The 26272-nt window shown below is 41.4% G+C and overlaps 2 protein-coding genes across 3 annotated transcripts in view; both read right to left on the reverse strand.

Annotated features, from left to right (window-relative positions):
• The window catches only part of ppp3cca (protein phosphatase 3, catalytic subunit, gamma isozyme, a), a 38370-nt gene extending 33059 nt beyond the window's left edge, over positions 1-5311 (reverse strand). Inside the window, exon 1 of one of the 2 annotated variants that reach the window (XM_063490600.1) lies at positions 4589-5311. In XM_063490600.1, coding sequence (XP_063346670.1) covers positions 4589-4649 — 61 coding nt within the window. In that variant the 5' untranslated portion in view covers positions 4650-5311. The remainder of the gene's footprint in view (positions 1-4588) is intronic. The other variant, XM_063490599.1, reaches the window with a different exon arrangement.
• A 2255-nt stretch (positions 5312-7566) lies between these two features.
• On the reverse strand, positions 7567-24729 carry vps37ba (VPS37B subunit of ESCRT-I a). Its single transcript, XM_063490401.1, has 4 exons — positions 24531-24729; positions 16647-16818; positions 12155-12237; positions 7567-10065 (listed from the first exon to the last, which is right to left on the reverse strand). The coding sequence occupies exons 1-4, from the start codon at positions 24633-24635 to the stop codon at positions 9577-9579; spliced, it is 849 nt and encodes a 282-aa protein (XP_063346471.1). The 5' UTR covers positions 24636-24729; the 3' UTR covers positions 7567-9576.
• Positions 24730-26272: the final 1543 nt, after the last annotated feature.

Genomic DNA, 26272 nt, shown 5'->3' on the forward strand with positions numbered 1-26272 from the left:
AGTTTGTTTGGATTTCTTGGTAATGATCAAGATTCCAGTCAAAAATAATTTTTCCCTTTTTTGGTTTTTAATCTCTAAGTTTTTCTTTTCTAAAGAAAAACTCCAGCATGATGCGGCTTGGAGAAAAAAGAAATCATAGGACTTATTTACTATATTTGCAGATCACCAAAAATACTCTCAACGCTCATTATTGCATTCATTAATTACAATAGAAGAGAAGAGAATAGAATAGCCCTTTATTGTCATTGTACATGTACAACAAAATTGTGAGTGCACCAAACTAACTATGCCAGAATAGAATATAACTATGACTAAGTATGACTAAATAACAAACAGGAGAAATATAGATAAACAAGAGCAATATATACAAAAACAATAGAAAGGCACATATTAGAGAACAAGTTGCAAAGTGCAAAGAGCAGACTTGATCTGAATAGAGTCCGTGTGTGAGTGGCTGAGTGATGAGGGTTACTGGTGAGTGGGCAGGGTGGGGTGTGGGGGGACAGTATTTTTTAACAGTCCGAATGGCCCAGGGGAAGAAGCTGTTTGTGAGTCTGGAGGTGTGGTACTGATCAGATGGCCGACCAGAGGGCAGCGTGTCAAACAGCTGGTGTGCGTTAGTTCTGTTGATGTAGTTTCATAGCAGTTTTATTAGAGTTTTCACCATTTCAATAATATAGAAACAAATACAATAACGCTACCCTGATTAGTACTTGGTGACAGGAGGGAGGAAAACCTCCCTTTGAAAAGGAAGAAGGCATCAGAAGAATAAGACTGTGTGGTCCCAGCAGTCCACCCTTGGATCAAAATGTTAATTTAGAAATAGTATTGATACATAAGGACAGATTACCCCAGAAGTAACACAAAAGAAAAAAGCAGTAAAGAAAAAAAAACCCAAAACATTGTGGATCTCAGCCTGCATTCACTTCAGCTGAAATCATGAGGTGTGACATTTTCCTTGACTGAGCCAAGACGAAGTTACTTGCACAGAAGCAGCGACGCATACACCTACATGATGACTCCATGTAAGAGACGCGCAAGACAGACAACAAGAAGCCCTGCACCTCACTTAACACCCCCCCCTCCCCCAGCCGCACCCTCCCTCCCCCCATAAGCTGCTCCACACCACCTACACAATCCTTTTACCATCATCACTAAAGGTCAGTGCTTTTGAGGCTGAGACCTGAAAGCATCACGATCAAAACACAATTAAGCGAGTAACAAGTAAACCTGGAAAATGTATCACAGAGGCAGTGTGACAGCAATGCAACTGGGGCATTAGCTTACCGTGTATGGAAAACAATACGTTTTAGTTTAGCCGGTAATCACGGAAGCAATATTTAATCTAGCTCTCTGACAAGAGACTATAATGCAGGGAATTATATCAAAATTGCATAACTGTTTTAAAACAGTGTAGATTAGTGCTCCAACACTGGCATCATGGGTTCATAAAGCTGCAGGAGCAGATAGCTGCCGACTAATCTGCGCTAGTTCAAAACAATAGTAGAGGGAGATCCAAGCTCTCACTGCCTGGGTCTGAGAGGTAAAACGGATTATGCCTGGTACGCCCAACAACAGACCAAGCGAACACAAATGCATTATGCCACCAATTAATTATGGTGTAAAGCCACCGTCTGTATGGCATGCAAAAAGAGGTGAGCCGATCTGGGATCGTGCTAATGATATGACCCTTCTTTTAAACCCATTCCTCACAGGAATCGTGGAAGGAGACAAACACCGGTATCGGCTAAGTGGTGCAGGCGGCAATGATCACAGAAAGGAGAGAGAGAGAGGAATTCTGAGAATACTGTCACACCCACACACAGTAAATCAAACTGCAAGTTGAGGAGAAAAAAAAAAGGGATTCAGACTTAAGTGTGGGTGTTTTTACTAATCAGTGATGTGGTGCCTGGGGTTGCCAAATGTATTTGTCACTCAGGCTCATGCCATGAGTCTAGACTAAGAGTTTAGAGGCAGATCTGCAGATTGTTTTTTTTTTCCCCACAAGGAAATAAGTGCCGTGTTTTTATTGCTGCTGCAATAAAGCAAGGGAGTAAGTCACAAGATGTTATTGGGCGACAGACTACTGCCTGGCCTGTAGTGGAAAAGCTCTGACTTGACTAGCCTGTGTTGAGGACAAGCTGTCATGCACTGGCTAGTGTGGTATAAATAAACAGTAAGTGCTCCCAGGCATACGAGGCATGGCCGCAAAGAGAGCTGTAAGCTGAGGTACGAGCCTTAAGAACAGATTAGGTAAAGCCTCTATTAGCAAGGGCTTCGAGATTCAGGGGCTGTTTACTTAAAAGCTTTGTCACACTGGAAGAAGGTTCCTGCACGGACAAAGCCGGCCCTGTTTAAGAAAAAAAAAAATCATAAAGATACAGAATGGGCTGTGTCGTGCGCATGACATAACCTGACTGTTAAACATTTCAGGCAATAGCAGCGCTGACCACATTTACAAGCAATTGCCTGGAGGCTAGCTGGTAATCCCCCCCCATTCCCCTCACATGCTGGACAATAACTTTTCTCAGTGCCAGTGGAGTGAACAAGCCATGCAGCTCAACAGGAAAGAGCCTGCTGTCCTCCAGTAATGATAATAATAGCAGTAATAATAAATTCTGGGGTTGATTTGCCTGCACAATCAAGACTGGAGCTGTCTGTTCAAACACAGATACAAATGAACCTCTGGCTGCTAGTAAACACACACACGCTAACACACACACTTACACTCTCCACTTCGTGGTGGTGGTGGTGGTGGTGGTGGGGGTGGGGGGGGGCAAAGCAACCCGCTCATTTACCCAGTGAAGAAAAATGTTTTGTTAAAAATAATAAGCTAATAATATAACATTAAGCTGCCACCGCCCTGAGAGTGGCTTCTTATTAGAGGCTGCCTGGCCTAATTAGCATTAATGTTTGATGAACTCTTCAAAACTACACACACACAGACGCAGGGCCGCTACTGCACCGCATCAACACCCACAGCCTGGCAGGACAACAAACGACTCAAGAAACAAAGACGCGACTATCTGCCATCCTGCCCGCTGAGGATAATGTTTTGGACAGTGATATGAGCCGGCGTCTCGAATACGTTCGCTATTGTTTCAAAATCCACACAATGGGGGAGGATTGAATTACAAAGATGCGGCTGGGCAGAGATGAATGGAGTGCACTGTGGCTGCATGAATTGTCAAGTCCACTTCAGATTGCTCTAATTATCAGTGAATGCATTACCCTTCACGAGCTAAACAGGCACAGCCTGGGTTTTTAATTTCCCGTCTCAGTCACTCGATCAAGTGGGGTGGTAGTTGCATCCGCTGCCCCCGTGGCCCGTCTCTGATTTTATTTTAGGCGCAGGGTCAGATTTAACACGGAGCAATAATCGAGTTCGATACGCATCAAAAGTGACACGAATCTTTACGAAGGGCCAAATCTCATCTTCACTGAGGGTCTTGCGGCATCGCTCAGCTGTCAGACTCAACTCAGAGGGACGAAATACCAGGTTTAATGACCGAAAGATTGAACTACCAGGTCAAAGGAAGTTAATTGAGCTTAACTGCTGACTTACACAACCAGAGGAGCATTAGTCTTAACAGGTCTATCAGTTAAGCCCTCTTACAGTCACAGGTTAGACGGTAGACCCAAACCCATAGCAGTGTTTTGTTTTTTTAACTTAAAATCTGCACTAATAAGAAACCGAGCCTCACTTCAATCTACAGTCCTTCTCTCTTCCCTGTCACTGTGATGCTCTCTCTCTCTCTCTCCACCATGTGGCTGGCCATGTTGGGAACATCACTGGGGAGATTCTTTCCACAATTAACTCACTCTCTCCCTTCTGGCTCACACTTCAGCATTCCAGTCCCCTGGCAGGACACTCTACTAGTGCCCTTGCAGACAGAGATGGAGGCTGCTTTGGCATTAAGAAGCAAGCGGTGGTGGTTACAGGGGTGGGGTTAGATTCTCTTTCTTTGGGGGGCTACCTCAGACTTTGCTATGCCTCAGCCATCATACAGGAGACACAACAGATGTTCACCCAGTCTGTCCAATGAGCCTGGACGATGTAAGCGTGAAGGAATCCGTCTTGTCGAGCTCCGCTGGTAACCCGAGCAGACCTCGGGTATTCCCAAGAGAAGGCCTCATGATTTTAGATTTCATTCATTTGAAATATCAAGGTGACCGGAGAGGACGGCTTCTCGGCTTTGATTTGTGCCAAGCTGCGATCACTGGCATAGGTACCAGTGGCCAAGTGTGGAAATAACACTTTTATGAAATCATGATCTTGACCTGATTCAGGTTCATCCACAGATATCTGAGCATCCCCCTGATAAAACTGAAAGGCTTATGAGATTGCAATAGTACACATTAGTATTCACACACGTACTGATGATAAGGTGAAACTTTAAGTGTATATGTTGCTTTATAAAGCGTGACTTGTGTGACCAGGTATAACCATTATACCGTAACTCTGTCATGCAACAGCCCGAGTGTGTTTAAACAAAGTTTCTTCAAACGCTACAGGTGGTTTTCTGTACCAAACGTTAGCTTCCAGTCAAATCATGCATGATGCGCTGGTACTGTAAGAGACTCTCACCTTTTACGAGCCGTTCCGTTGTGGACTGTTTCTCCGGCTTGTCTTTATCCTTTCCTGACATGTTTCCACTGAAGGCTAATGTGTCGGGGCTTAAATCTCGAACACTTCTCAGCCCGCTAGCCTCAGGACCAGCTAGCACCCAAGTCTGGCCGTCACCTCCGTCTTGACTTTCGGCTGGGGGGGGTGGGGGTTCAGAGGCACTACTACTTTTATGTTCGCCCTCCCTAACGAACTGTACAGACTAGAGAACGACAGAGGTCCAGCTTTTGTTGTGGTTTGACTAGCTAATAACGTAGCTAGCTTGCAGAAACATTAACACTAGCGAATAACTATAGCACAAAGTAGGAATTTTGACACTGTCGTAGAAATACAATTAACGCAAACACTGACAAGCACTTGATGGTCTATATTTGTCAAGTGCAGCAAATAATACCCGGTTGTTACCCAGAGGGAGGCTGCCGTTAGCAGCTAATCCGATTTAGTTACTCTTTTTCAGCTAGTTAGCCAGCTAACATCTTAACGTATTGGCAAGTCGGCGGACAGGCAAAGACAGCAGCGGAAGACTGGCGTTTCATCTTCAGTGTGCGGGGCACTCGTTGAAGGAAACAGTGACAGCAGCACGCGAATCGCGATTATTCTGAATGCATAAAGAGCGCAAGTCCTCCCGAGATGCAGACAGCGTCTTGACAGAGTATCCTCCTCCACCTCCTCCTCCTCCTCCTCGGATTAAACTCTAATCTGACAGTGAGTGAGGAGCAGCGGCGGGTTTCCTACAACATGGTGGAGCCCATGTGACGTGACTATGGAAACGCAACACGTGATTTAAGGGTGCGTTCAAAACCACAAACCCACTTCTTCGTATTGTCCTGTTTTTTTAAAGTAACCCGCAGTTTGCTTGGTTGCTACATATAAGCGAATGGAGAGACTGCCACCAAATACCACGCCAGCTAATAACAAGTTACTATGTCAACCGTGACAATGTCTCCCTCTGGCGTTCTCATTTGGATTGTCATTTTACTAACTGTCATTGAACGCTGCCTGAGTTTTATTGATTTCCAAGTTAACTAATGCAAAGTTCGATCGTATAACTGGGAAAACTGGTTTTAGCTGATACTTTAGAATGTGTGATCTTATATAGAAAATTTATACATAAGAAAGGGTTTAGAATCTATAGGAAGACTTAAACATGTGAATGGTTGTTGTTAAAAATTTCCGATTACGAGGTAAAAGTAATCCTGTGAGCCAACTGCTCAGGCTTTAGACTGCTTTAATTGCTCAGCTCATACATTTTTTTAAAAACCTGAATCCGAATGATGTCAAATTGAGGGGATATGCTTAATACGGTCATTTCAGAATCCCAGCTCTTACTGTTCAGTACAGCAACTCTGCTCCACTATCCTGCTGTTTAGACCTTCTGTTTGTTAGAAGCAGCCAATTAGAAGAAAGCTGGCTTAAGAGAGGGTGGCTTAAAAATGCTTGTTTTTGTCAATGAATGAAGAGCCTCACCCATTTAAGATAGATAAGGATTATTTTATGAATCATGTAAAGCTAGCTAAGTAGATCCACTTTAGAGATTAACAATAATAATAATAATAATAATGTATATTTTATTGATCCTCGTGGGGAAATTCCTCTCTATATTTAACCCATTTACTCAGTGAAGCACGGGGAGCAGTGTGTAGGGATGGTACCTTGCTCAGAGGTACCTTAGGGTAGCCGTTCAGTGGATTCGAACCCCCGCCCTTCCGATCATGGGGCCACCACTCTACCTACCTACTGAGCTATCCCTTCCCTTTATTTATTATTTAGTACCCACATAAGTGTAACTAAAGGGTCTCATGTTTTTTCTCAAGGAATAGCTTTGAATTCAGTAAAGGTGCACACTGTTGTGTTTCTGTGCACTTGCAGGTCCAACAAGAGACGAAGTAGGTTTTTCCATTGCATGCGTTCAAAAAACACCTCTTATTAATACACAACATTTATGATGTAGTAGCCTATTTAACCTAATCATGTAGTGGACAACCACTCTGCATAGACATATGTTTATATCAAATAAATGTAGAGTTGAATTTGAAATTGTGATAGATTTCTATACAATCTGCTGTATTTATTTTTAGCACAGTGAGTAAATTACTCACAGTGCAGGCTGGGAAAAGCAGTTCTGAATATAATTCTGTTTTGTTTTGTAAGGGAGTGTGAATTAGATTAAGATACAGAAATCCAGAGTTTAGTTGTTTTTTCCCCCAGCTCATGTATTTGTAGATTTAGAGCATCGTGCATAACTGTTGAGCCACCCCTCATTTCTGTATGCCTTCCTTAAAAGAATTACAAAGAAGTCTAACTCCTTTAAAGTGCGCTTGAGCAATAAGCCTCCAGGCTTTCTGTCAGTCTTTAAATGTTTTTCTTTGGACACTAGTCGCTTTTCAGTTGAGTCTTTGTATCTGACCAATTTTACAGGAATGTTTTTTTGTTTTGTTTTGTTTGCTAAGCTACTTAACATTGACCCATGAATTCCAGCATAAAAAGGCACCAACCAAGGGATAGATCAAAGCTGTTTCTATGCACAATAGACAGACATAAAATAGCATTTTTGCTGCAACAAGGTGATTCCCAAAGAGCTATTAGCCTAAAACTAGAGGCATGGAGGACAAAAGAAGAAAGGGCAGGTCCAACAATCATGTACATCTGTTCACAGAAGATTTGTACAAACTGTTTGTGCCATTTATGCTTGCACCTTTCGATAAATTGCTGCACCTACTTTGCATTTTTCCTGGAAAAAAAATATAGAAGAAACGAGGGGATGAGACTTTTGCACAGTACTGTGCGAACTGTGGCACTGTTGCCCACATTAGAGGACATTTTCATTGCATAACAACTATGGAACACTAGATGGCAGTCTTATTTCATTGTCAAAAAGTAACAGGTCTGTGAAACTGAGGAAGCTGTGGATTACAAAGAAAGCCCTGCAAAAAAACAGATACAAAAAGAACAGATTTATTGAACTTGAAAATAGCATTAAATTCCACTTAAACATTCATTATAAGTAAATACCTACAACATTACACTGAAATTATCACCAATCACATATAAAACCATGGATGCAGAGGATCAGTTCGAACACAAAAAGCAGCTCAAGAGCTAAAAAAAAGAAGTAGTATTAAATAGGAATCCTCAAAATGAACAGAACAAAGGCCATGCACGAAAGAATTATCAGTTGTTAGTCGTTAGAAATGCTGGTTCATCGAGACGTTGATGCTTTAGCTTCTGCTTTTTCCTGCTGACATTTGCTTACATGTGAAGTTCAACCACATGAGACATGACACAAGTGATTGACGAGCCCTGTTATTTTACCAATTAAAGAGAAAAGGAAACACTAAATACAAAAACCAGTAAGATCCCTCCAGGCGTTGGAAGCAGAAATAAAAGCACCACTTGGCACAGAGCCTGGGGGAGTGTCCCGTCTCTCTGGCACATAAGTATGGGCTTTCTGCTACCGGTGAGAAAGCAAAAACAGTCAGGCTTTTTTTTTCTTTTTCTTTTTTTCTTTTCTTCTTTTTCTAAACTGTCTCGTGGAACAGAGAGTCAGCGGGAGAGGGAGGAGATAATGCTCAACCTGTTTTGTTTTCATTTTTCATGTTAATCTGAGGCCGGGGTGTGAGGTGGGGATTCTCTATGTGAACATAAAGAAACTTGGAGTAGTCAGCAAGACGTCATCAACGTCACTTCAAGTGTAGGCACTCGTGGCTCTTCAACAGTGCACAGCGACCGCAGTCAGGAGGAGAGGGGAAAAAAAATGGATTTTTTTTTTCCAAAACAATTGCACCAGAATAATGTTTCTCCCAAACCAGGTTAACCTCTGCCTCCCATCAGCACACCTGGCTTGCATGTACATAAGAAGAGTGTTTCAGCTCAATATCACAAACAGATACGTTAGGAACAATGGTACATAACCCTACTACTTACCTTACATAAAAAAAAATTTTTTTAAAAAAACTAACGCGGAATGATGTGGGAAGTCTTTGGTGCTCAGTGTGACAGAAAACTGATGAGATCCAAAGAACTGTTGGCATCACTTCCAACCCCAACTGAGGGTGTTAACGACATAAAAGAGGAGTGTAGCACAGGAACCCACAAACAAACAAACAAAACGAACAACAACACACATCTTGAGTGTACTGTATGGCTATACAAGAATCCTTCATTATGCGAGGCCACGCCGGCCTACTCGCTCTCTATTTCTTACAAGTTCAGCCTCCCATCGCCTTCCTCAACAGCCCCTTTAAAAACTTGTGCCCTGAGATGGACCAGTCAGCCATTCTTTTACACGTGTCGATCAGTCTATCCTGGCTATTATTAACATAACTCAGTACGCTATCATAAGAAGATGCTGAAATTCAAAGATTTCTATGTACCTTATGAATGTTTCCTATTTAGAAAAGAAAAAAAAAAGTCACAGCATAGATGCAGTTTTCGCCTGAATATTCTGGGAACTATTTTCATCTAAACTGCACAGTAATTAGGGTCTCTCCTTGCTTGCATTGAAGGTATCAGTAAATTAGTGCTCTGCAGATGGTAATGACTAATTGAACCCTTTTTTTTTTTTTGGAAAAATCATAAAAAGTTGAGGAACATGTTTGAGGAAAGGTGAGAAGATGGCTGGGAGACAGAAAGTGCTGATAAATGAGGAGTCCCAGCTCAGCAGCCTGCAGACTCACGCTGTCACCACAGCCTGCTGCGCTTCCCCTAAAGGTGCTCAGGCTGGACAAGAGTCGAAGACAAGCTCGTCGTTTTGTTGTTGGAGGATTGTTGGTGAGAATGAGATGTGAGCGGGAATCCATAGAGGTTTATTGGAGATCTGCTTCGGCCGACCAGACCAGCCGGTGCAGGTCTGCTTTCTTGTGTTGTGTTTGGTCGTAATCCAAGAAGGCAGACAACACAGGAAATAAATTGTTCTCAGACGAGTTCCAGTAGTGACAACTTTTTTAAATTTACTGCATGATGAATCCAGGCTGTGGGGCCATCCGGGGTGGGGCCCTCTGAGGCAAAGCAGGGGGGTACTGAGAGAGGTAGCTGTTGGGGTAGCCAGAGGGGACGTTGGGGAAGGGTTGCCCTGTTCGGGGAGGAATGGGTGGGTATTGAGATGCTGGGTACGAGAAGGGAGGCTGCGGCTCAGCGGTTGGAGGTGGACTTAGAATTGGTGCTGGCTGGGATGGAGGTGGTGGTGGCTTCCTTCTGGGCTGAGCGAGGGGGGAAGAGGAGCTGCTGCCAGCCTCGCTGAGGAGAGAAGCAGCTCCGGAGATTTCCTGAGAGCGGGAGGGAGGGACTGACAGCTGGGGCAGCCGCTGGCCCTTCATCACCATCTCCTGCAGCTTCTCGATTTTAACCCGTCTCAGGTGGGCCAGCTTCCTCTTGTTCTGGTAGTCATCGATAAACGAATCCAGAGTCATCTCCCCATCCAGTAAAGAATCAGCCATGTTCTGTGGACAGAAGGGATTTGGAGCAGAGTTAGAGAGAGAATAAACAAGGTTAATCCAAAAAAAATAAATAAATAAAAATGCTGAAAAAGTTTCCACTGAAATTACGCTGTCAGTGTGAATGGCTGCAATAAGAAAAGGGGTCTGAAAAATATTTTTTAACGCACAAAATATTTGCACAAATTTTAGGGCTCTGGTGTGCAAAGGCCTTTACTGGTGGTTCGAAGTTTCTAAGAGTTCTATTCCTGATACTGTGGGGTCTCTACCTGGCTACAAAAAGTGTCTTGAGATAATGGCTTTTTGTGAACTGCTGCTACATGACTAAAACTGAATTGATAAGACTGAGAGAGTGTCGACATGAGTCACACTGATAGGAATAGCATCGCGGGAGAATCACTCACTGTTGACGAATGTAACATTTAAAATGATTCATCTAATGGTGGGTTCTCTGCTCACTCACTTCCATTTGGTAAAATATCACAAAAAGTGACAATTTTCCCACATAAACTGAGCGAACTAATTCACATATCACTTTAACACTACACTACTAAACTTAACACCACTCATCAATGGCAGCAGCCTGCTCTCTATGTAGGTGAGGGACTGCATGCTTATATAAGAAGTCTGGTATTTATCAGACACGTACAGAAGCACGAGTCTCATCTTTTCCACATCCATCTACCACATTTACAGTATATATTTTATACTGACAACAGTCAGTGTACAGTTATTGACTGAAGAATCGAAGATGGAGATAAATCATCAATCAGTGGGTTTGAAATAATGTAGCTCTGTGTTTGATGCTAGAAGACGCAAACCTTTTAGAAACACCAAGTAAAACAACGTCTGCTACACTTAGAGTACTGAGTATAAACACTGGCAACCATACCAGTTTACGAGTAGCTTGTATTCTAATGTTTTTAACATACCAGAAAAACAGCCGACGCACATCCTTGTTTCCAAATAAACTGGGACACTTTAAAAATGCTGTCAGGACCTGATGCCATACAGTGATATACTTTACTCTGTCAACATTTGTGAAATGTGATGCTGCCATCCAAGTATCATTATTTTTAACAACACTTGCAACCAAAGAACTACACATGCATGCTCTTGGGAGGATAAAGGGTAAAAGACTTGCACAGCAGCTGATTTTAAGCAGCCAGTCAGTGCAGAGACTAGCAGAAGAAATGTCACATTCTAATATGATCTGTGATCACACGCTCTTAAAAAAAGTCAGAAGTTCAGCTGCACAAATCTGAGATTTAACCCCTGTGTAATTAGGCCATGACTGTTCATACCAAAAATCACTATCACGACCATGATTACCACAAATGTTTTTGTAGAGGAAGTTGTAGAGGAAGTTTTGTTTTAGGTTTCCCAGATTTACAGTTATTCAAGCTTTAAAACCAATTGCATATCCCTGACAAATTTATACTTAAGTAATCTGATTGATTTGGAGAATATGGCAAATGAATCCAGTGTGGGAAGTGCCTGGAATGTAGGAGGAAGTTTGTACTGACAAAGAATAGCTCAGAGTAGCTCATTAGAAACAAGCTCATGTTTGGGAACTTCACCACTGTTATTAAAATGTCAACTGAAAACAACTCGTAGCGAGCTACTGCAGAATGCATTTTACACCACACTGTATTGTTCCGTCTATATTTTACTGTTCCTTTGTGAGTTTAGATTTCTTATTGTATGCATTAGCTGTAGCACTTCTGTTTTGTTTTGTATTTTTGTGACATGTTAAGGCCTATTTAGGGTTGTGTGGTACTGGTTCATGTTAAGAGTTTCTGTAAAGTTCAAAAATAAATGAGAAAAACAAGATGTTGGAATATTTTTAATGATAAGCACAGTTCTTACATGACTGTGTATAATCTGATGAAGAACACCTTAAAACACTGACGGGACAGGTAGCTGTCACCTCTATGTCAGCTATTCTGCTGCCCACATACTCTCCAACAGGGATCTTAGATATGAACAATGAAGCCTCTGTAGGAGAACACACCATCAACTAGAGCAGCAGGTATAAGAATTACTGACCGAGGATACATGAAGTCATCCGTGGTGACAGCTGAAGAATGCTTACCTCCGTTTCCTCCTCTATTTTGGCTCCTTCTGCCTGAAGCAGGGCCAGCAGAATATCCAGGGAGGTGTTTCCTGACTTGTGGTCTGTTGAAGAGGAAGACAGAGGAACGACACAAAGATTACTGTGCTGGGCCTGGACTGGGAGGAGGCGCGGTCGCTGTTGGCAGCAGTCAGTCAGAGTTAACCGTGCTTGTTGTATAACCGGAATTGTTTTCCACAATGTAAATAAGCAAATACAGGTAGCAAGTCAAACCCATAATTCTCTCATCTCTTGTGAGCTCTCTGATGGAAGTGAAGTATTAGACCTGTTCACAATCCTTCAGGCATTTGAGTCACGGGATGATTACGTAGTGTTTACACACTGCTCAAAGGAACACAAATGTATTCTCAAACCAAGGAGCTCATAAAAAGACATCGCTTTAAACATGAATGTTCTGGCATTAAAAGGTTTCAATGAACCTGTTACACAAAGCTGAGGCGGGACGTGTGAATGCTGCCAGTCAGTGTCCGGGGACTGCCACTTCCAAACCGTCAGAGCACGTCTGTTTGCGGTGAACTTGCAAAGCTCAACTGAGTCAACTGAAACTGCCCTGGTGTCTCCAAGGAGGAGCACAGTTTTGTTTGTGTTTCTATGCAGGGATGAAAGTCTACACCAGCTGGAGCTGGGACTGCATCCTGACGGTGAGACCAAGAACACCAAACTACTCTCCATCTACACACAGTCCAGTCTAACCTGATGAGCTCTTCTGGACAAATAAATCAAGATTTTGAGCTGATATAGAGCAACACTGGTGTACATCCATGCTAGAAAGCTACCTGTAGCTCAAAAGTGCAAACATTAACATGCTGCCCCATGACAGCTGGAACAGACTCTATCTACTGGTCTAAGGGAGCTTGATTTCAAGAGAAAAATACAGTACAGTTTGGCTCATTGGTGGTCTATACTGAACAGCAGGCGTTCTTTGTTGTGATTGGTTACATTCTGACTGTACAGCCTGGCCATCTAAGGCAGAGACAGACTAGCTGTAGAGCTTCAAAAACGCTGCCATCGCTTGAAAAGTCCAAGACATTTTAAAGACAATCCGAGTGTCCCTTCATCAATATATTACATTACATATATTATTACATATATTATCATTATTATTATAACAACAAGCTTAGGGTTCCCCAAAAGGAATTGCTAAAGCACCTAATCCTACCCCCTCATCTCAGTCTGGTCCCACTTTCCCTGGCAGCACCACTCTAAGATTTCCCAGCTGTCTGAACGTGTGCTTCCTCCCACATGAGACTAAGCACGCCAAGTTGTGTTCCAAGGCCACAGTCAAAGTCTCATGCAGCTTTTCTGGTGTATTAGTTCCGAATGTTGGGTCTTTTATTAAGGGAAACAGAAAACGAAGGAAGTTAGTGGTAACCTTTTTAATCAGTATGGGCGAATGCTGGGATAAATAAGCTTCATTAAACGAATCCAAAGGTCGTGTGGAAAACATGACAGATAGTGAAGGTTTTTTCAGACACACCTTGTTAATAGTCTTGACAATTACACAGTGGGTGATTGTAGTTACCTGAACTACTGTCTAACCCTTTTAAACACTAACACTGAAATGTACCAACACATGTTGTCCTTGTTGTGATCAGATCACATTTAACACACTAGCTGAGGACTTGAACACTAGCACAATGAGAATTAGCTTGACAGAGTCCACAAGAGCTCACACACACACACACAGAGAGAAGAGCAACATGACGGTTTTAGTTAATGATCAACTTTAGATAAAAGCTGCAGCCTGGCTGCTTGTCATCTCATCAAGAAATAACACAATCTGTAAACAACTTTAACCCTTTCAGTACAAAAACCTTAAATAATGGACAGTATTTGATGCTCGTCTTTACCACACATGATGCTAAAGTGTGACAAGGTCATAAAACAGCCTTCTACGCTGAGTTTAAGTTTATTCTGTTAAGACTAAGACAAAAACACTCTTAGTGTATGCATCTTGTTTCAGATATTTCTTTCCACCTATGTTCAACAATTACTATAAGTTAAATCACTTGTCGCTAAACAGGTCAAGGTTAACTGTTATAGCCTATATTGCTTTCTCTTTATGCAGGATGTGTGAAAGAAACTCTGAGCGCTCACCTTCTTTGCACTTTTTTATGATCATCATCTACTACATCATATGTGCCAAATGCTGGAGACGTTTGATTCCATCATTAAGTTGCTGATAGACTGATAGAAAATCACTTCTTATTCTTTTAGGCCACTACAATGATAATGGACAATAGTAGAAACAGACTTACAAAATTCATCATTTCCACTGACTTTGTGAAGAACAGACCATCTCTACCTTTATTACCTACGGCAAACTTTCAGGAAACACAAGACAACGTAAAACTTTATTTTTCTTGAATTTAATTTCAGCCTTTGGAAGCCCCGTGTTTAGAGGTCAGATTTTCCTGGAAATCCAAAATGCTGCCCTTAGATTCCAAAAAACTCCCTGGCCGGGGCTTCATGCTTGACACAAAGCCTTTTTCCGGGGTGAACTCCCATCTCTTATTGTTTCCACCTCACTCCCATAACAAGGCAGATTCTCAGGCAGATCAGCAGCACTCTTTCGCACAAAGCTCCAATTCTCTGACTCAGTGGAGAATTGGGTGAACACAACACCAGTCTGGGCCTAGAGATCATGGGACGGCCATTTAGTAAATGAATCCACATCAACTTCTGCTGTGAATATGTGGAAAGGGGGAGTTGTTGGCTCTCTCTCTCTCTCTCTCTCTCTCTCTCTCTCTCTCTCTCTCTCTCTCTCTCTCTCTCTCTCTCTCTCTCTCTCTCTCTCTCTCTCTCTCTCTCTCTCTCTCTCTCTCTCTCTCTCTCTCTCTCTCTCTCTCTCTCTCTCTCTCTCTCTCTCTCTCTCTCTCTCTCTCTCTCTCTCTCTCTCTCTCTTCCAACTTCCACACTCCCTCCCACCCACTGTAGCTGTTTTATAGCAGCTTGCCTGGCAGCACAATGCTCCACTGAGGGCTGGCGTCCTCAAAGGCAGTGGATAGTGGTGGTAGAAAAGAGGGGGAGTGCCTACTGGACAGTAAAGGGTAAAGCAGAGGCCATATAATTTCTGGAGAAAAAGACAGGAAATGAGGGAGAGCTGGTGTTTGACAATATGCAAACGAGCGCACAACAAGCTACTGTACGTCTAATCTCCCATCTGGGTCAAATGACTGTGTTTCTCTCACCAGCTACTCTCCAGTAAATCCACAACTAGGACAACTACTACATGGCAGGTGGGGGTGGGGGGCACTGGGTAACCTACATTTAACAAAAGCCACTTCATGCTGGCAACAAACAAAATCACAAGGTCACAAAAACACACTGGACTGGCATAATATCAGTCCAAGCACCAAGAAGAGAGCTTGAAATATTTGACACCGATAACACGGTAACAAGCGAAAAGATTCCTTGAGAACTAAAACTTATTTAGCGGAACTTCATTTTCACAACACGCTGAGAAATCTCCCGTTGACCGTGACAACCTTTGAAAGCTGTGAGAGCCTGTCTTTCCAGCAGAGACGGAGCCAAAGTCAAACTTTTATCAGTGCACAAGAGGAATAAATGACTCGCATTCTATTCTGAGTGAGCTGCTTAGCAACCGTTGCGTCACCAAGGTCACAAATATCGTCACGCCGTCTTCTTCACACACTGAAGTGCTGTGAAGGTATGCCGGTGAGGGACGCTACAAGCCTGTAACACTTTCAAGAGTCTCTCAACCTGAGCTGCAGTTACATGTTGAACAGCACTTCTGGCAACAAGGCTGCTGAGGCCTTCTACAGTAAATGTGACAACTGGTCAAACGGGTCTCTTGAGTGTGTGTTCATGTACACAAACAGAAGAAACAATGAGGAACAAAGGCTATGTACCACATCACCTTCCTAGCAACAGGAAACTGCTATCACCTTTAGTTTCTTAGTGTTTCCTCACAAAGTATGACCATACTGCGTGTTCTGCAGCACACCCATAATGATATGTTGATTACATCAAATAGGTAGTGTAAAAACTATAACAGAAGCTGTTTTTGACTGGATCACATAGATAGAGCTTCACAGATAGAATCACGTCAGGACACTGTTTGACGTATAAAGCTGCTCTTTCTCACGTGTAGCTCGCAGCAAGGAAAGGGTTCTCAAAGGAAAAAAAACCCTAAAATAATCCTAAACAGGTCTTAAAAATACCCCAGACATTTTCATAGTCAACACAGTGTATTATAATAATGAAACAAGGAGTTTAAAAAGCACAGCTGTGATTAGCAACACACCCTGTGTGTGTGCCTTTTCCATTTCAGGCTGTTCCCTCGAGCATTTCTGCAAGTATCACTTCTCAGTGACTTCACGGATAACCGTGTTCAAATTTCCTTTGGACATTAAAAATTCAAGACAAACCGTTCAATAAAAAATGTCTCTAAAACTCTCTTGTGATAGTAGCCACACTGCTGCTGTCGTACCTAAGGTGGACTTGCGGAGTTGATAGGATTCAAAGCCCTCCTGCAGACAGCTGTAGCGCTTGATGAGCTGCTCTTTCTTGTGCTCCAGTCTGGGCTGCAGGGTGAGGTTTTGCTCTGCCAGGGTTCGGTTGTTGCCCAGTGTCCTCTCCTTGTTCTGCTGGACTTCTTGGATCTACAAAACAAGAAATAAGTGTTATTAATATCTGTCTTGAGAAAATGCACTGAACACCGATATAATCATCAATAACTAAGATGTTTGGTTAGAGGAATTTCCTACAAACATCTGCACATGTTTAGAAAGACAAATTCTGGCCACAAAAACCCAAACTTTCATCTGCCTTGATCGACACCAAATATTCAGTATTTTTAAATGGCTTTAACCAAGCAGCAACATGCATGAAAAAAAATCTATATAACCAAAAAAGAAAGTCCTGAAAGGCCTTGCTCAAAGCTATAGTTTGTCATTTTGGATATTTTCCACCTAAAAAGAAAAATATCATAATTGGTCATTGGTCAAATTTAAACTCTTTAAAAAGTTTCGAGTAGAGCAGCAGACAACAAAAACGAGAAAAGAGGGGAAGCACGAACCTTCCTAACTGGTACACTTTATTAACAAACAATGAGCCTGACGTGAGGACACGATTTTGATTTGTCATGGCAGGAAACCTGCAGGTCAAATCATGTTCTGGGCTCCATTCCATTCAGGTGTGTAAACACCTGTTTCCTGATGACTCACTTGCATTACATTAAGCACTGACTACGGAACTGTGCAAAAGTCTTGAGGCAGCCTCATTTCTTTATATTTTGCTTGGAAAATGGGGAACGGGTGCAGCGATTTATTGATACGTGCCAGCTTGCATGGAAATACAGTATGTAAGACAGAAACTGAGTTTGTACAATTCCAATATAATAGAAATTCTTCTCATTTCTATTCTTCAGAAATAATTCCCTGGGCTCCTTGGTGGATATTCCAAAGGCATTAGTTGAACGTTGGCTGGCTGTTTTTCCATTTGGGGCTTTTTTCGATTCAGGTATGTTTTTACTGCAGTAGAAAAAGGAGAAACCAGAGCAGCAATTTATTGCTGAAGACTGATAGTGTTCTATTGTGTGGTCTTCTATCCAGGTATGCTTTTACTGCATTGTTGTGTTTGTGTTTGTACATGTTCCCAGACACTTTTCAGATTCTTTTACACAGTGACTCGAATTCTTAAGATTTTTCTGTGCTCATAATTCTATTAGTTTTGAGAAAATCCCAACACCACTGGCCGAATTGCAGCCCAAACCAAGACAGAGCTGTAGACATTGACTGTTGTATCTAAAAAAACTTTTTTTTTTTAAATTTGGATTTACAATTAAGAGCAGTTTCTTAACAGCTACTCTTCAACTGAGACCATTTCTAATGAGACTTCAGTGCACAGTAGATGGATCAATTGAAGGGCCAGACGCATCTCTCAGGGCTTTGCTGCTTTAATCTTCGTGCACAATAAAGTGCATGAAGATTACATTTAAAATGTGTTCTTTGCCAAGTTATCTGTTGTGTGCAGACGAGTTAAAATGTTTTGGCGTGTGATAAGTAGCTCAACAAAACGTTTTTCTGAAAATGCTCAAGGACTGGACTGAAAATGAGTGCAAAAGCAGTCCAAAGAAAAATACCCTGCAAGCAAAACATAAAGGAACAAGAGGTGGCTCAGACCTTTGCACAGTCCTGTACACCTACAATCAAACCAGATGTTTTTAATAATAGTGCAAAATTTTACAAAATGACAAGAAGATAATTTAGATAGGATAGAGACAACAGATCGTCGCAATTCTGAAAACACTTGATACAAGAAATCTTAAAGAAATTATTAACTCATGAACTGTTACAGTCGACAAAAGAGACAAAAATCAGGCTTTTAAATGACTGAAAGTGTAACAGTGTTGCCAACGACCCTAGAAAAAGACACAAGCAAGTCAAAATGCTTTTTGCTCTCTATTCTGCTCAGTGTGGGAAAGTAGAACAGAATAATTGAAAATTATACTGCAGAATATATTTATTACCCACTTTTGACCACTTGTTAACCTCAACATGCACAGTGGGCAGGAAGCAATGACTATATAAGCTTCTCTACCTGGAAGAAGCCGTGAATGAGCTCATATGACTGTTGGTAATACTCAAAAAACATCTACTACTTGTGCAGTGTTAGCTAGAGGACCAAAACAAAGACGTGAGACAAAAATGCTGGAGGCACAGTAGCAATTTGAACCTTGCTGATGTTTGGAGTGATGTGTATTATTACAGAGTGACTTGACTCACAATGCAGCAACTTATCATTCAATGTTAATATCATGAATAATGGTGGTTGTCATTAAATTTTTTAAAGCTAAATGAAAATAAAACTGAGGTTGTCATTTTTGGCAACTTTAATCATATCGACAGCACTCTGGGCGCCCTTTCCTCGTATTGTAAAACACATGACCTCGGTGTCTACATTGATGGTTCTTTTAAATTGAATAAGCAGGTGAGTGCAGTAGTTCAGTCCTGCTTTTTTCAGCTAAGACAGCTAGCCAAGGTAAAGCCATACCTCCCGGCTAACGTCTTTGAGCGTTTTATTCACCTTTTCCTTACTTGCAGATTAGACTACTGCAATTCATTGTATTATGGTCTAGATCAGGCCACCATCCATCGTCCTCAGATGGTTCAAAATGCAGCTGCTCGCCTGCTAACTGGTACCAAACGGAGAGAGCATATAACCCCAGTTTTAGCTTCTTTACACTGGCTTCCTGTCTCCTACAGGATCCAATTTAAACTTTTACTTTTTGTTTTTAAGTCACATAATGCCCGAGCCCCTCCTTACCTGTCTGAGCTCCTCTCTGCCTATGCTCCAGGAAAAACCATGAGGTCTAGCTCAAAATTAATGCTGTGCATCCCACGGACTTATCTCAAATCCCGTGGTGATAGATCCTTCTCTGTGGCAGGTCCCAGACTTTGGAATAGTCTCCCCTTAAATATTAGATCTGCACAAACACTTGAGCAATTTAAATCGTTACTAAAGACACATTTTTATGCCCTGGCTTTTAACACACTATGACCCAAGCAATTTGGTCTTATTTGAATTAGTTTTAGTTATTGTTTTAATTCTTTTATTGTCCTATTATTGTTTTTTATTGTTATTATTGTATTACATTGTTGCTTTTTAATGTCATTTTTATGTTATTAAGTACTTTGTGCAGCATCGGCTGTTTGAAATGTGCTATATAAATAAATTTGACCTTGACCTTAATAAAAGGAATATTCAGATATTTAAAAAATATATATAAAAATCATGAGCCATAAGCAATAGAAACAAGTCTGACAAGCATCACAATGTCATAATTTTTTTTTTTTTTTTTCGCTGTGGAAAACTCCATCCACGCCTGTTTTTAAATGACGAGCTGTTGAATAATCGGTGGAGTATTACATCAACACAAATGTGAACTGAAACAATGGAGACAAATGGGATAAACAACATGTTACAGTTGGAACAGCGGGGGATTAAAGAAGAAAAAAAATCTCTTGTTCCTTCTCTGATGACTCATTTCACACATCCAACATGTTCTATGTGCAAACTCAACTAGGACTGGGCGAGAACAGGAAAACTCTAAAAATACTCCACAGCGCAGGCCAGGCTTATGGAATAGTTTCTAAAAGTAGTCAGTGGTTGGACTGAATGAGGGGAGGCAACATTTTATGCAGTAAAAGCAGCTAAACAAGTCTACTATGACTACGCTTTGCACCGTCACATCTCCAGGTGACTGGTCTTCCTACTGGAAGATCTGATTTGCTCATTCATTACGGCCCCACTAAGGATGCAGAGCTTTAAATAGCATCCATAACTGCAGGCTTGTTCTGTCAGAGCAAAACCATCTTATTGTTTACTTGCGGAAATGCTCTACATCGCTGCCCTCCCTTCTGAAATGACAACGAATGTAGGTTAAGCGCTTGCCTGGATGGACCACAGACCTGAACTTTGGAGAGATGCTGAAACAACCACAACTGAATTCAGGTCACTGTAACGCAGCACTCACAAAAACATGAAAAAACTAGAATCACATCTTGCATCGGTTATGGAAGTGAGAAATAAAATGATGAAGTCTGAAACTGCAGACTGGCTGCAGAGTTCTCAAGTGGAAAGGTGAAAAGTTCAGGCTCTTTCGAATCTACACCATGGGTCAGAAGAATTCCACTTAGAGAAGAGGAACAATTGTGTACAACGTAGAAATGACACTGTAGTGCAAATGCAGTCCAGTACAGTTCTGCATGGACTCTTGACACAACATCACACTGTCTAAACGTTTAGACACAGCAAAACTCATTTGGTATAAAAGTCTAAAGACTCAACAGTTCAGTTATTTCTAGTAATCAGGATTCTTAGGTTGCTGGCACAAAAAGGGGAATTGTATGGTCGATAACAAGTACTGTAGATCCAAACACCAGTGTAGAAGATTCCATTCCTGCATCTAAGATGCTATTCCAACACCTTAGTCCTTTTTTGTTGTTTTGAGATAAAGTGAAAGGTTTTACTGAAGGAGATTCTCATCAAAGATAGGTAGCAAACTAGCAAATCTAGTGTTGGGAAGACCTGGCATTGCATGGTCAATATCAGGTGCTACAAATCAAAGCAGCAGTACCAAAGTCTCAATTCTCTCGTTACTGTTACTGAGCTAACAAGCTATCCCAAAGCTAGCTAACCTAGCACTGTTTTCCTAGCTCTTCAACAACATGATCAAAAGGATGAGCCCCGACTTTCCTTCGTCATCATTACAAAAGAATATGAATGATTATGTACACTCCCCAACTAAACAAACCTTGAGCAAGACACTTTCCCGTTTACTGAAGGTCTCAAAATAATAAAAAGCCATCTTTATCTTAACTGGCTTCAAAATGGACAGTAAAATAAGCATTAAAAAAACCCATCAGGAAATGTTTTATAGAAGTGCTTAATTCTTAACCCTTAGATACAGTCCACCTGCAATGTAACCAAATAATCTCAAAATAAACAAACTAGAATCCTTTTACTGTGAACTAACAGAGTAAAGGTGAGGTTGGGAGGAACATAAGGTTATACAAGCACCTGAGCTGCCATTTTAGTGAGCATGGGAAAACTGCACGTCCCACACACGTGAGGTTTCCTGCCACTGCTTTGGAACGCAAAGACTAGTTTATAATAAGCTGTGTTCTAATTTTTGAATAATATTTGTAAATACAGATGGCATGGATTTTTCATGTTTTAGAAGTGTGAGATATTTTTCTCCAAAAATTAACATAGAAAAACCTTAAAAAAAAATTCTCTGTCTGCTCACTGAAAACAATAATTAAGGAGTAACTGTCCATTTATTATTGTCAGATGGGCTTTTTATACATTCTTAAGAGAGCTTTGGCTCTTTGGTCAGCATTTCTTTTAAATGTGCTTATATATAAAATGCCTTGACTTGTAATGGAGAGAATACTTTGCATTGTATGGTTAATTACTTTAGAATAGCCTTGTGTCCCACAAATTTCTGATATTCCAGGTTTGACGTACGCTTGTGCTACATAAGTTAGCTGCTAGGTCTTCATTGACACCATGACATGTTACTGGCATCATTAGTAAAACTTGAAAATGTTTGATTACACCTCCAAATAACAGACTACAACCTTGACCAGCACAATTCCTGGATTAGTGAAGGTCTTAAAAGATCAGCCACATTAATCTTAATTCAAAACAGACAGCATAATGGAAAGCTGGCTCTTCGCCAACACCATCAACAGGATTGGTATGGGTATAATTTGTGTCATTAAGAAAGCAAGTCAATGTCTGATTACACCCACAACCACACAGACCTTGAAGTGATACTTCCTGGTTTACACAATGGACAGCATAATAGAAAGTCTAAATATGCTGAAACATCAGTGAGAATTATCAAAAGAAACTGGGTAATCAACATCCTAGCAGCCTAGTGAAGCATATCTGCAATTCTTAGTCGTTCAAAAACAGGATGCACTGAATCTAAACAAATTCACAACAGGGCTATTTGCATTATTCAAACACCAACACAGCCAGTGTGTTTTTTACAGAACAAGAAGATTGTTGCTTACAGAAAAGCGTACTTCCATTCAGGTTACTACAACTGGATACTCAGTGCCTCTCAGCACTCTCATGTTTCATTCAGTGCCTTATGACACCTACTGCCTTTGTTCTTATCCACTGTACTGTAAGCAAAAAAACTTCCCAGACAGTTTCAAGTGTGGTTCAGGCATGTTTTTAACAGTCCCATTCTCTTGAATATCTCCTGTAATCTTATGACTAACGCAAGTCAACAGCTGCAGTGTCATTCCTGTTCCTCCCTCTCTGTAACCTATGGGACTTGGGAAAACGAAACCATAGAGACAATCAGACAGGGTGTGGATGAAAAACAGGAGCGACAACACAAAAGGCCAACTCACAACTCAGCATTCATCCAAATGCCAAAGGCCTGTAGTCTTGCGTCTTGTAGTCGAGCTGAAACTGTCATTATGTTGATATACAGAAGCTTGTGCTCGAGTTTCTCAGCTCTGTGAATAGAGGCTTTTCATCACTTCTCAGGCAGCGAGTCACTATTGCGCAAAAAAACTAAGCTAAAATTAGACAACACCTCAGCGTCATGACAGACAAGAAATTCCCAAGTCCTGACGATGTGCATTTAATGTTTGTGATAAACAGTCAGGTCCAAGCTGTTGGGTGAAAAGCGGAGGTGTGAAGTGTTTCCTCTGGATTTAGCACTTGGTAGGGAAAAAAGTTCCAGCAGCACGGCTGTGGTGGGCAGGGGTACAGTTAATCTACTTATATAATACACTGTATTGGCTACTCAGGAGTATTCACACTGAGTACAATTAAAATTATATTCAGTGCCAATATTAAACTCATATTCACAATATTTAATAAATAATTACGATCTTGTAATAAAATGTATATGAATAAGAAGGGTGACCAATTTGACTTTAACTATTTTAAGTATATTTAATGCTAATTTTGTTTATTAGGACTGTGGCTTTTACATAAGCATCCGTAAATAATGTTACCTAGACTTGCTTTCTACGCTAAAATTTTAATCTGATTATCCGTCCTTCCTGGAGAGGGAGTGGTGGTGGGGGAGTCTTGCTTTGGGGTCATTTTTCCCCAATGTTCCCCTATTGAAATATCCTGGAAACGCCCCTGGTGGCGGGGCTGATTCAGCAGGAGAACATAAGGGAAGATTAAAACCCTCAGTGGAAAAGACGGTTTTAGAAAGAGAAGCAGCAGCCGCAAGGGAAATAATCAAAAGGGCAAATCCTGTATAAAATGCTAATCTTTTAGCCTTTCGTCTTGATATGCCAAATATCTGTCTGCGCTTTAACCATTCTGGGCAGCATGGCTGTAATCGTTGTGCGTATGGGGGGGAAAGTGGGGCTTATCAGAAAGACAGACTTATGACACCGTGAAAAGAAACTGCTGAGTCCTTGTGCTGCTGGAGCAGAGCCAGGCAGTCAATATATGAGCCAAAATGTAACTATTAAGTCGTACTCTTGTATGTGATTACTACAAAACATTGACATGCTTTGTTATCTGGGAAACGAAAGGTTTGTGGAGAAGCTATGTCGAAACCTTGGAACTCCGGAGCGTTAAAACTTAAGACAATGCTCCGGCCCGTTGTTAACCCTGTTTTGGGCTACGAGACGTTTGAGTTCGCTTGACAACACACGTACAACGTTAAAGCCTCACCGCGACGAGAAACAGCCATTTCCAGTAACTGAACCGAGCGAGTGTTGGGAAAGCACAACAAAGGCTTGAGGGGAAAAAAACACAGACACAGTGGCCGAGAAAGGGGAGTCAGTAGCTAACACTGGACTACAAAAGATTTACATACCTCGTCCATCTCCTGTACCATTTTTGTGAGCTTCTCGTCGTCCTCAAGAATTTCGTTGAGCTGAACCATCGTGTACCCGCTCAACTTGTTGGAAAAACTAGACATTTTAGCTGCTGTTGTGTGTTTCTCCTCCGCTGTGGTCCCTCTCTTCTCGCCTCAAATTGTGACAGCTGACTGAGCTTCCCTTACAGGAAGTAGAGAGAATACAGGCCTAGTGCCGCCTTCAGGTGCTGTCAGAAATATTGCTTTCGATGCGAAAATGAACCAATAGTGTGCGACCCAACGAGGCAGGAGTGTCAAACTCATTCCGAGTTCATGGGCCACAAACCAAAATTACATTTCTTTATGATTTTAGCAACATACAGAGGTTATAGACTGCACGTAAAAGATGGGTACGTAATAGTTTAGATTTGATTTGTGTGGCCTGAATTAACGGAATTAAATGTAAGGTATTAAGCTAGCAATCCTCCTTATTAAAATGTACCCGAAAACTGCATGGTGCGATGCAGACAGACATCTATCAGTTAAAGCTAAGACTGATAAAATAATAGTTTCATTGACTTTTAGAGACAACCCTCATATGGCCATTACAGGAACTGCACTTGTTGGTAAATCCACTAATATCGTTATCACTATCACCACCTTCACCTTCATTACTATATTAATAAAATCAGTATTATTGTTAATAATATTATTTCGAAATACTGTATGTTATTAGTGTAAATGTAATTCACGCTGTCTCCACATGTGTTCACTCTCTTTAACCAAGGCCTTTAAACACAGCTACATGTGAACTATTATGCTTGAGAATAGCTTTATAAGTCACAGTCACTTCACAAACAGCAGGTGGGCAGGACTTATAAGCTCACAACCAGAGCTGTATGCCTGTGATGACCATATTGGGGATATCCATTCTCAGTGACAACGTACAGAGCTAGGGCAAAGAATCTGTCTGAAGTATCGGAAGCCATTTTTGACCCACAGGGATTACTTATACATACAGTGACTTCATTATTTGAAACTTTGTTCATGTTCAATAAGAACATCAACTATTAAACATAAATATTTATTTGTAATTTGTTTATTTGTAAAGTTTTATTTATGAGGTACAAAAATAACATATGAAATGTTGAAAGTGACAAAAAAACGTTAAAAAAATACGCATTTAGATTACAATATATATAGTGTCAAGAGATTTATTCTAAAGACACTTCTTCAGCTAAGAGTCTAAGAGGAGAAACACACACAGACGCTGCAGTTTTAACTTGCAAGGGCGTTTCACAGAGCGCTCACATCAGAGTGGGGGCCCTGTGAAGTGCGCGTTCTGCTCTTGCACTTGCCTTTATTTATACACAAGACAAATGAATACATTTGTTCAGTGACGTGAGCATGTGCGCATGTGATTGTGTGTGTGTGTGTGTGTGTGTGTGTGTGTGTGTGTGTACGGGTTCGTACTATCCTGGTGGGGACCAAAATCTGACTTTTACTATCCTGGTGGGGACTTTCTGCACCGTGGGGACCAAAATCCAGGTCCCCTCGGGGTTGAAAGCAATTTTCACACTCAAAATGCGGTTTTACTGTCAGGGTTACAATTAGGTTATGGTTAGGTTTAGGGTAAGGGTTAGGGTTAGGCATTCATTTTTAATGGTTAGGGTTAGGGTAAGGGGCTAGGGAAAGCATTATGTCAATGGGATGTCCCCACGAGGATAGCAAACCAGACATGTGTGTGTGTGTGTGTGTGT

This window comes from Pelmatolapia mariae, linkage group LG12 (assembly GCF_036321145.2).
Source record: "Pelmatolapia mariae isolate MD_Pm_ZW linkage group LG12, Pm_UMD_F_2, whole genome shotgun sequence".
NCBI classification, from domain to species: Eukaryota; Metazoa; Chordata; class Actinopteri; order Cichliformes; family Cichlidae; genus Pelmatolapia; species Pelmatolapia mariae.